The following is a 12,093-nucleotide window of genomic DNA, read 5'->3' as shown; positions in this document are numbered from 1 at the left end:
GGAAATGGGACTAGGGGCCATGCCATGCCGAGCCTTGCCATGCTGAGTTTGCCAGAGTCCTTTCTTTCCTATTTTGAAGTTTATGGCACGAGACGGTACCTCTTTCCTTGTATTGTGGCAGCTGACCAATTTTTCCTCTTTTGAAACTCCTTTTGTTTATCTTACTGAAGAAGAGTTTATGAGCTTGTGGTATCCTGTGATTTTTTTGCCCAGAACTATCTTCAATATCTGTTGCCTGAATTGTTTTATTAGCATATAGACTAGCTTTCCCTATCTAGAAATTTGTTTTCCTTCATTTCCCCTAACTTTACCCCAAGTGTTGCTAGGTAAAACTTTCTGAAGTATACAGTTTAGTTCATGTCATTCTCCACTGCCTATAGGAATCAAGTCTAAACTCTTATATGTAAGGCCTTCCAAGATTTTATTTAAGCTGACTTTACTAATCATAATCTCATTTCCTTTTTGGAGCCTCATATCTGGCTAACTTGAAAATTTTTCTCTTTTGCCACGCACACCCTGGGTAGATTTCCAAGATGTGGTTAGTATATAACATGGTGTATACAGTTGACTCTTGAAGAGTATGGGGGTTTGGGACGCTGACCTCCTCCCTTCTCCCCCCTGCATGGCTGACAATCCATGTATAACTTTAGACTCTCGTATCTTAACTATTAATTGCCTACTGTTGACCAGAGCCTTACCAATAACATAAACAGTCAATTAACACTTATTTTGTATGTTATATATTATATGCTGTGTCCTTAAAGTAAGTTAGAGAAAAAGAAAATGTTAAGAAAATTATAAGAGAAAATAGATTTTACAGTACTGTACTGTATTGAAAAAAATCCACGTATAAGTGGACCCATATAGTTTAAACCCATGTTGTTCCAGGATCAACTGTATATACACTGTGGATTTTATTTCTTTCAACATCCTGATCATCTTTCTGTAGGAACATGCTTATTTGTCAAGATCCACCTAAATATATGGTCCCTCGAGAAGAGCACAATTATCTGTGAGCATGGGCAACTGGGGCGCTAATACTGGGTTTAGGTGTTTTATCTTGTTTCATGTTGTTTGGATGGCATTGAGCTTATGTGTCATTCTATTCTAAAATTGGAATTCTTTTTTTTTTTTTAAGCCACATATATTTGCATTTATCCCTGAGAAATTTCACCTTTAAAGTGTTTTTTTGGCCTTGTTGTCCATGATGTTGAGATTGTTTTGAATCTCAAGTCGACCCTCTCTTCAATCAATACATGCTGATCTAATGCCATTGGTGTGAGTCTCTCATATTAACAGGAACTTGGGGAACATTCTATTTATGGGGGATGGCTGCATGGAGGAGGAGGTATGAAAGGAAGGGGATGCTTTTCCTTTGATTAAGCTACCAGTAGAGGGCTTGTTTCAGGGAGATGCCAGTGAAAATGAGAAGCAGCACTTGGTTACTGGAAAGATGACCCCTGAAGAAGAGTATGACGATGCCAAAAGTTTGACTTCAGTGATTTGCACAAAGCAGTGGGCCTGGACGCATTAAGTTTGAGGTCAGTGGGGTGAGACATAGATAAGAAGAACCCAGCTTTTAACAAAAATTTGCTTTGTGTCTGAGATTTCTAGTACATGGTATTACAAACAGTTTTAAAGCAAAACATATGCCTTGTAAAAATACTCTTTTTCTAACTCAAAAACCCTTTAGTCCTATAGAGTTTGTGTTAATTTCCTTTCTAAGACCTTGTGTAATTTGGATGTGTGATGAAATTTGAACTGTATGGGTTTCAAATAAGGGAAGAGGATATTTGTTATTTTTTTGAAGAACACATTTTAATTGGGTAAACTGAATGTGAAGTTAGTGACTTCTTTTTAAAAAAGGCCTTTAAAATATTAATGCCCAGCTATGTAAGAAGTGCTTTCACAGGATCTCCTTGTCTACCATAACTTGCATGCCCTTTAATAATACCTAATGCCAGTTCTGGGGTAATTACATTAATGAATTCCATCAAAAACAGTTACAGGACTGGCATTGCAATTATGAGACCCTGACTCATTTGTTGTGTGTACAAAACAGAGGCATGCTTCTTTTTTTTTTTTTCCCATTCATATGCAAAAATTCCTGTTGCTTTATTTTCTTACAGAATAGCTTGAAGTTGTAGCTTATGTGGTTAAGTAGCAAAATGTGGGGATAATATTTCCTTTTTGTCATATGAAATAACTCTCTCTATAATATAGGAGAAATAAAGTTTTACCAACCATTTCAGATGGATTTGAGGAAATTTTTCATAGGATTTTACTAAATAAGTAAGATAAAGTGTTTGAATAGCTGTGTGGATATTGATAAATATCAGAAGTTAACTACTACTTGCATTTCATAAAGAGAAGGAAATAGAACTCTCTAATTGTAAGTTAAAGCACGAATGGAAATTAACGTAGATAAGTAAAAGTCAACACAAAGTAATAATACCAGACATCCTAAATTTGCTCATGCTATTTCATTCTTATGAATTGAGAAAATAACTTTCACCTAGGATGTGTTCACATTATTTTCCCCACTTTCTCTTTAAGGAAATATGTCTGTGTTCTCTGACTAAAAACAATAGAGGACATAGGTGTAATAGGGCTACTTTTGGTTGTGTCATTCCCAGACAGGGAGCTAATTATGGTAGAAAGCAGCCTTGGGTTAATTAACTAAACTTATTTCTTCTTTCTCTTGTAACCCAGGTAGAAGTTACAGGGACGCTTGACTTATGGTATGGATTTTTTAGAAAAACAAAAGAATCTGTAGATTCTAGAAGAGGCGGAGAATGCTGTTTTCACATTTTGCTGCCCTAGAAATATCTTTTAGTGAACAATGTTTTTTCAATAGATGCATTTTGATCTGAGCTCATTTTTGCTTTAAGATTTTAAATCACTTTTTGTGTCTTTTGTCTTTAGTCTTTATTTTCATTTTAGTGACATCTTAAGATTAAGCCCTGTCTGATTTCCACAAGGCCAACTTCATCAGTAGCCTGTCCCCTCCCCTTTGGCTGGTGGACCGGACACCTGTATTGTGCTTTGGAATCCAGTTCTTGAAATTTAGTTTTAGCCACAGTTATTATTTCTTCTGGTCTGTTTTCCTTATAAGTATTTTTTTTTTAATCTGTCATGTATAGAATTAGAAGCTAAAGCATTTATATTATACTATCATTGGGTATATAAGTATTACTGATTCCTTCACCCCTTTTAAGTTTTTCCCCCAAATTCTCAGAGGGGCCTACCTTGAGGACCGTATGTCAAATGCAGCCCACTGTCTCCACCCTCCCATAATGTGCCTCACCTCTCTCTCCTTTTTCCCTGTAATCCTTAACCATATTTGAACATACTATACAATATTATGTCTCTTGTCTGTCTCTTCTGTTCACAGAGCTTCACAAGGGCAGAGATCTTGAGTTTGTTTTACTCATTTGTGCCAAGTGCCTAGAACAGGACTTGGGCAAATAGAAATATATTTATATAGATATATAGGTTTATATAGATGAAATGCATAGTGTACATTGATATTTCCTATTTCATTTTTTAAAATGTTTATTTTTGAGGGGTGCCTGGGTGGCTCAGTCGGTCGGTTAAGCGTCCGACTTTGGCTCAGGTCATGATCTCGTGGTTTGTGGGTTTGAGTCCCACGTCAGGCTCTGTACTGACAAGCTCAGAGCCTGGAGCCTGCTTCACATTCTGTCTGTCTGTCTGTCTGTCTTTCTCTCTCTGCTCCTTCCCCGCTCACGCTCTGTCTCTTTCACAAATAAATAAACATTAAAAAAATTAAAATGTTTATTTTTGAGAGAGAGAGGGAGAGAGAGAATGCATACGTGCGTGAGTTGGGAAGGGGCAGAGAGAGAGGGAGACACAGAATCCGAAGCAGGCTCCAGGCTGTGAGCTGTCAGCACAGAGCCTGATGCGGCTCTTGCACTCATGACTGTGAAATCATGACCTGAGCCCAAATCGGAGGCTCAACTGACTGAGCCACCCAGGTGCCTCTCATTTTTAAAAATAAATACTGTTTGCAGTATTCCTGGTTCACTAAAACTGCAGACTACCATTTGCATTGTGCAATAGATAAACCTAAAAAAAATCTTAGGGTTTTCTTTTTGTCTTATGTGACTGTTTGGAAATCTCTTATTTTCAGATTGGTCTTTCAGGGCACCGGCAACATTATTTTTCAAGTTTCTGTATCCATTCGCTGCTATTAGGAGATACTGTTTGTATGGATCAATTATTTGGATAAAATAATTTTGGATAAAGCTATGGATACATGATTTAGTAAACATGAGCTTAATTGGTAATGCATGCACTTTCTTTAAACTGTGTTTTGAGTCCATTTCTCTTTAAAGGAGGAAGGGCTCTTTTGCCGTACATGGGAGCAAGTAGTGGTTGGGAGACAGCAGTGGAGCTGCAGTGGAGTTCAGGGCAACCATAACATTTATTTTGAGATCCGAATAAAACCCTGGACCAAGTGGATTGGGAACAGATTGTTAGAAATCTGAATTCCTTTCTCCCCCAGCTGTGATAAGACTTAACAAGCCAGGATTTATGCATATATTCAGTTAACGAGAATGTGACAGATATCCTCCCGTGAAAAATGTAATGCTGAGGCTCCTTAAACAGTTGGTCGGTTACCCTTGTAACCATGTAATATTTTATACTAAAACCAGAAGACCTAGGAAATAACTTTGTTTGACATAAAAAAAAATGATGATTCTCTAGTTTTAAAGTTTGTGTATTTTGAGAAAGCTTAATGTCAGCAAAGCAGCTGCTGTTTGAATTTACTTTGTAAAACACTGAATTATTCATTTCCATAAACAAAACTTCCTTAGTAATTATTTAGCATTAATTTATTTCTCTTTATTTCAATCAACCCTGTTGACATTCTATTTTAAAATTAAAAATATTCTTTGTGGAATCTAACAAACAGGACTTCGTGACAGCTACTTTCTCTACTTTTTTCTCATGACGGAAAATTTCCAAATCCTTTTTTTATTTTTATACTTTAAATATTTTATATTTTACTTTTATTATCTCAATGAAAGTTACTAGTAAATATAGAACAAAGGTAAAATTCTTATTTGGCAGCATCTTTTAAATAGCTTAAGACCAACCTCCATGTTGTTGACCTGTTAGATTTTGCCATAATGCTTTTTGCATGAGTATAATTAATCACTCTTACATTGGATTCTGGGAATGTAAAAATTATCAGATGTATTTTAATGAATTTTTCATTTTATCCTTTGTACTCACAGATTGCTTAATAGACTACTTTTGGGGGGGGAATAGAGATTGCTGTTTTACATTTCTTGGAATTCTACTATCTTCACGATAGTTGGAGTAGTCCTTTAAATTTTGTGCTGCCTTGAGATGAGTCCTTTCACTACCTTCGAACTGGTATTAGTAGCCATTGCGCATGCCCTCTTTAGCCAGTTAGTCTGTTACCGTCATGTGATATTTGTGGTCGTTTGTTTCGTAATTGCGGTTTTGTTTTGTATTGTTTAACATTTTAAGTGTGTCATTGCTTTGCGGAGCCACTGGACATTTTTGAAGGCAGCAAACTTTGTTAGTTTACCGAGTGTCTGGTAATTTAGTATGCCAGCAAAAGAAACCCCTTTATTTTATAAAGTAGCATCCATCAAAGGGAACACTCTTATCTCAAGTGCTTCTTGGAGCATTAATTTAGAGAGAAGGCTTAGCCTGAAGGAACTGTAAACTGTCAGTTAAGGGCCCATTTTGATTCCTTGTAGTTGGTTCCTGAAGGGAAGCAAACGTGCTAAGTCTCTCATGACCAAGATGGCTTTTCATGACACCGTGGAAAGGATGAGGCCTGGAGAGTTAGAGACTGGGGAGTCTGCCTTTAAGTCCTCGCCTCTAGGGCTGCAGTTATTTAGAATAATTATGAAACAACGGCTGTAGTAGTTATTGGGTGATAGTAGTTTTTGAAGGGATAACCTCATGTGCATAATTATTCTAGTGAAGTGTTCAAGAAAGCCTTTCAAGTCTATGACACAGACCATCAGCTTTCAACCAGGAGCCATTGTGCAGACATATTTTGTTTTTCCTCTGTGCAGTGTCTTTGAAAACAAAGTTAGCTAAACTATTGAAAATTACAGCATTTTACATAAAACAAAAATTCCAGCCTAAAAAAAGGTATAAATCCTCAGATCTGGTAATGATGTTTCCTTTCCTGCAAGGAAGATAGTTCTACTGTATCTTTAAACAGGGGGGCATGTGCATTGGTTCATTATAGTCTTTCTGCTTGTACTGTTACTTTCTCTCTCTCTTTCCCTTTCTCTTTCTCCCTCTGTCTCTGTCTCTGTCTCTCTCTCTATATATATAATGTTTACCAATATTTGTGTGTGTGTGTATATGTATATATGTATATACACACACACACACATATATATGTATATGTATATATGTCTACGGCCATACCACCCTGAACGCACCTGATCTCGTCTGTATATGTATATATGTATACACACACACACACACACACACACACATATATTCTTTGTATATATACATAATAAATATTTCTCTAAAAATGTGTTTCGGTCATAAGAAAATCAAACTGAAATGTCTGTGTGGTTCAACAAAAATAGAACCGAGTCTTTCATGAAAACAAAGAATATCCTTTTGTGTATAACATGCAAATGGCCCAGCTTCCAAGTTGCATCCATGCATGCAAGTTGTACAGGCAGCCCAGCATCAGATTCTGTTTCTTCGGAGAGATTCCTATCTTAACATAAAATCTAAATTTTAATGCCCTTAGCCATGGTCTGTAACTTCTGTGGCTGTTTCACATAGGGTATGAATTTTGGAAGTTTTTATTTCCAGACTAATTTGCATAACTTTTGGTTCTTCATGTTCTTTTCTATGAATAGATATATCTAAGACACCTGAAAAGGTACATCTAAGGTAGGTAACATCTATGAGTTATTTAGTAGTAGTAATAACCCATTTTGTGAGGTTTGAGAATAATGTATGTGAAATATATTTTTTACATAAATATATCTTCATATATAAAGTATTTTATAAAAGTATTTTATATGTGACATGTACATAGTATATATTAAATATCTAATGCACAATGGCACACACTAAGTATTCTCTAAATTGTAGTAGTTTCAATTCTAACAGTACATTAACTGTGATTTTGCTTTGCTTCAGTGTATTTGAAATTTGAAAATTTTCTGTCATTTTCCTCTGAGTTACTGAGTTTGCTAACAAGCAAAACAATACTTTGTATTCAGTTACTCCAACAAATAATTTGACTTTACTCTTCTCCATCTTAAATTTGAAGTGACATTAAGGAAGAAAGAGGAGGAAAACCTATTATTCTCTTCAGGAGTAAGAGTTACAAATATGTAAGCATTTGGTTCTGTTAGGATTCACTAATTTTTACCCTGTCTAGCAAGAATGGGTCAGTATGTCTTTTTTCTGGAAAAGTCATGTTTGGTTGTTTTTAGGTAGGTGCATGTTTTTTGCAGATCACAGTGGCAGAAAGAGTTTGATTTTAGAAGAACTGTGTCTGCCCATCTTACAAATATCTGTACCTGAAATAAGACTCTTTCTTCTCTCAGAGTGATCAGTCTTTAGTAAAAACATGTTCCTAACTACTTGAGCTGATAAATAGTGAGGTTTGTTTTAAAGAAGTCAAGTTTACTTTATGTCAATTTTCTATTTGCCCTGTGTAAGATATATTTAATTACTTTATTCCATCTCTGTGTTCAAATTAATCAGATTCTGCTACATATCGGTGCTCAAATTAGAATAATTCTTTAATCAACTGGTTATCCATGCCATGGTAGACTAGAATAGAAAAGCTACTCTTGGCATATTGAAGATGCGTGCATTTTATTTTCTATTGTAATTTAAAAGTAAAATCAGAAATATTGATTTCTACTTGACTGGAGAGATGATTTAGTTTGAATATCAGTCTGATCTTAATCAGGTGAGAATTAATTGAGTTGGAGGTATTAGATATTCAGTGATGTTAACTGAACCATGATCAATCTAGAGAGAAGCTTTCTTTTGTACTATGTTAGAATTATCAAATAGCTCATGCACTACGATGTGAAATAATCTTTTCATGTTCATCATCCTACCTTCTTGTCTCATTAAATGCACCACTAAATTCATTCTGTACACAAACTAATTTTTAAAGTAGCAAGCTAATAATCACAATTTAATAGAAAATTAAAAGCATAATAATTTTGTCATAAAACGCTATTGTTGTCAGAATTTTATCCTGTTCTGTTTTCTGGTGCCTAAGGTTAAAGCCAAGCAATTAAACTTCTGCTTTCCAAGTGTACCAGGGACCTAAAACAGAACAAAACAAAACAAAAACCTTAGTTTTACTTTTTTTTAATGTTCAACATTGCAAGAATAAAGTGAGCAATACAGAATTATTTTAATGTATATTTCTATAAATAAAATTGGAATCTGTAGCATTACATTGGTCTGAAATGTGGCATGGGCTTTTCATTTATTTTAAGAGTGTGATAACAATATCATAAGTGTTGTGAAAATATAAATGGTGAGATAACACCTCCATAGGACTTACTCTTAAGTAGTAACATTGTAAAGTCTTTAAATAAACTGCAGCCAGAACTGAAAGGATCGATTTGCCTTGTTGACTAGGGATACTATACTTCTTAAATATCTAATTAAATTTAGCATAATACGTCTTTTATTCTCTTTTTTTTTCTTAAAACTGAGAATTTGGACCTATTTAGGAGTAAGGTAGCACGTGTTATTGTCAGATTTCTTTCGTTTTGGCAGTTTTTGTGACTGTGTCAAATTACAGGAAAGCCAATAGTGTGACTTTTGATAGTGTCATTTTACCTTGGAATGGTGCTTTTCGTTTGGCATCGGTATAATGGGAACAGGAGGATCTATGTAGCTATTTGGTGAAAAGGAATGTCCAAATTTGTATTTGAGAACAACTCACATTTAATGAAATTAAGGCCTATGTGCAGAAATATCCCCAGAGTGTGAGGAACGGATGTTCTCAGTGATACACGGAAGGGTCGCCGCTAAGTGGTTGCTGAGCAGAGTTCAGGGAAAAGCACTTGCTTCAGAAGGGAGTTGCACGAATTGTAGTTTTTCATGCTGCTCAGCAAAGCTGCTCATCAAAGCCGAAGCTGGACTCCACTCCTCCACCCAAAGCTATTGCTTGCTTGCTTGCTTTTTTAAAATTACATTTTGGAAGGTTGACCCATGTGTAGACTACCCAAACACAGTACAGATGTGTTTCTTTACTTCTTGGCCCCCCGATCCCCGCTTTTCTTCCTCTGAAGCAACCACGATGACCAGTTTCTTACTTGCTATTCCACAGCCATTTTGTGTCTGTGTAAACGTCTGTCTATATAGATACATACACATGCGCACGTACACAAATGTGTGTGGATTCTAAACAGAAATGGTCACACGGTCTACCGTGTGGTGCTGCACCTTAGCTGTTTTTCATTTTGAGTTCTAGAGATCATTCCCTATCAGTGTACTTTCTTTTAGTGGCTGCATAGTACTTCACAGAACAGTGTTTCTGCTTTGGTTGTTGATGTGACTGTATTCGAGGAAAAGAAAGCTGATAAGTGGCTTTCATTGGTGTCAAAGGCTATTTTTTGCTTGGGTAAAAATATTTTTGGCTTTAGCTAAGAGAAGACCAGAGTGGCGAATGGCTAGTGATGTGTCATGCTTGTAATGACTCCCCACAAAGGATTTTTGTTATATATTTATATACATACTTACTTTTGTTAAGACATAGCCATAGTTATTTTCATATTTGAATTGCCTACTGTGTTAGAATTTGAAAAACCTACTGTCCTTACAGATGTTGTTTTATAAGGGAGGCGCCGAGCTCTTTTAGGTCCTTTTGGGAGCAAAGCAAGGTGTTAAAAACATGAATAAATTTGACAAACCAGAAGATTATGAGGAGCGTGTCCACGTTTTGTCAGTAATCTGGAAGTGATGTCCAATAAGGAGGAGGGAACAGCTTTCACACTGGCTCTGAACCAGGACAAGGGAACAACAGGGATGTTATTTCCTGTAGTATTTGATGAGGAAGCGGCATTAGATTTACTGGTTTTTCCCTCAGGCTATAAATCCTTCCCCCAACACGCCACACACCTGCAACACGCATGCAACACGCACACGCGCAGGAGCTGGCTACCTTGGGAGATAAGGACTTTTTTGTCACAGTGTTTAAACAGAGAGATGGATTAACAAGGATCTTCTGCATCGAGTAAGAGTTCAGATTAAGTGGGGCGCCTGGGTGGCGCAGTCGGTTGAGCGTCCGACTTCAGCCAGGTCACGATCTCGCGGTCTGTGAGTTCGAGCCCCGCGTTGGGCTCTGGGCTGATGGCTCAGAGCCTGGAGCCTGTTTCCGATTCTGTGTCTCCCTCTCTCTCTGCCCCTCGCCCGTTCATGCTCTGTCTCTCTCTGTCCCAAAAATAAATAAACGTTGAAAAAAAAAAATTTAAAAAAAAGAGTTCAGATTAAGTGGCCCGTGAAGTCCTCCCCACTCTGACCGTTTCAGTCCCAGAAGTTTGGAACAAGGCAGCTCATCCTTCCGTGGACCCTCCATGAATTGTGGTAAATGGCCACTGGTGGCTCATATTCCTCCCCCCAGAGGAGGCTGTAAAACCTCTAGCAAAAATGAAAAAGCACGGGAGGTTAGTCTGTTGCCTGTATAGCTTGCGTTATTAAAAGCATTTGATCCTACTTTTGTGTGGTCCTGCTTCTCCTTAGGGGAGGGAGAGGGCAGAGCGTCCACCAGGAGATGGCAAGGGAGCCTAGAAGGACCCGTGATCAGAGGCGGGCCGCTTGGTTAGCCGCTTTGACCAGTGCCTGTTAATGATGGGTCTTTTAAGGTTGGAGGCTGTGAGGGAGCAAAGAGGAAACGTGTAACAAAAATGTATGGTACGAACCAAGCTCATTTGCCTCTCTTTCTCTTGCTTTGTCACCTAAAGCCTCCACCTCTGCTGTTATTCACGATGGTGGATTCTGCGATCTGGGGAGACTTAAAGCACCTCTTACATGCAGTCTTTTTACAAAGGTGGGGTGGTTTGATGCTTTCCTCAGCAACACTAGGCTATGCTGATGTCTACCTTTCAAATTCTGGTAGCACTTAAACTCTGAAACACCGAATTTAGCATTTCATGAGGTTCCCTTCGGAGAAGCCACTTTCTAACGTGCAAAATCCTCATTTTAAATATTTATATTTTATAGGAATTCTAGAAAACGGGTGGGGCCAGAGAGCGAGGAAGGTATCTGATGTTACCTTATTTCAGGTGATTGCTAAGTAGCATAAAACCAAGCAGCAAGCTGCACTGTATTTTTTCGTGTGGTGATGATAGGGTGTGCTGAGCCACCCGTCACCCAGGTCTCAGTTGTGACCTCATGTGAGCTGACTGGCTTGGGTTTAGTCTGTTTTGTGACCATGGAAATTTCAGCCAGGTGTGGAGATGTGTCCTGTGTTCTTACCATGGAAGGAGTAAGTGGGATTTGACAGTAGTTACGGGTATTCTTCCGGAATTAGTAAAGGCCTGGTCCAAGCTCTGTGCCAACCTCTATGATCTTGGAAATGTGACATCAACCTAAAGGTCAGTTTCCTCATCTGGTAAATGAACATAAGAATAGTTCAAGTGACCTAATATTTCAAGTGAGCTAACAAATGTGCTTGGCATAGCTTCTGGTACGTAATAAATAACCAGTGTATTTTAGTTGCCATTATCATTTTATTCTTATTGCTGTTATTAACACCTTTAAATACTTTGGAAAAAATTAGGAAGGTACATGGGAAAATGGGAAAACAAAACAAATGACTTCCTGAAATCAGTTTCTTCTAGTGGAGAAATGAGTTAAGAACCATTTTACGTATCTATTTATTTATTACTTACTTATTTTTTTACAGCTTTATACATAATTTATTTTTTAATTTTAATTTAAACAATTTTAATTCCGGTGTAGACAACACATGGTGTTCTATTGATGTCAGGGGTACAATACAGTGAAGCAACAGTTCTGTACATTGCTCAGTGCTTGTCAAGATAAGTGTACTCTTAATGCCCTTCACTC

General features: G+C 37.3%; 1 protein-coding gene across 1 annotated transcript in view; it reads left to right on the top strand.

Annotated features, from left to right (window-relative positions):
* Positions 1-12,093, top strand: part of CMC1 (C-X9-C motif containing 1) — an 87,790-nt gene that overhangs the window by 63,844 nt on the left and 11,853 nt on the right. Inside the window, exons 6-7 of the mRNA XM_040481108.1 lie at positions 6,897-6,930; positions 7,316-7,379. Of these exons, the coding sequence (XP_040337042.1) occupies positions 6,897-6,930; positions 7,316-7,379 (98 nt within the window). The remainder of the gene's footprint in view (positions 1-6,896; positions 6,931-7,315; positions 7,380-12,093) is intronic.

This window comes from Herpailurus yagouaroundi, unplaced genomic scaffold (assembly GCF_014898765.1).
Source record: "Herpailurus yagouaroundi ecotype Mexico unplaced genomic scaffold, PumYag 159, whole genome shotgun sequence".
NCBI lineage: Eukaryota > Metazoa > Chordata > Mammalia > Carnivora > Felidae > Herpailurus > Herpailurus yagouaroundi.
Note: the sequence above shows the minus strand (reverse complement) of the source record. Positions and strands in the feature narration are given on the sequence as shown.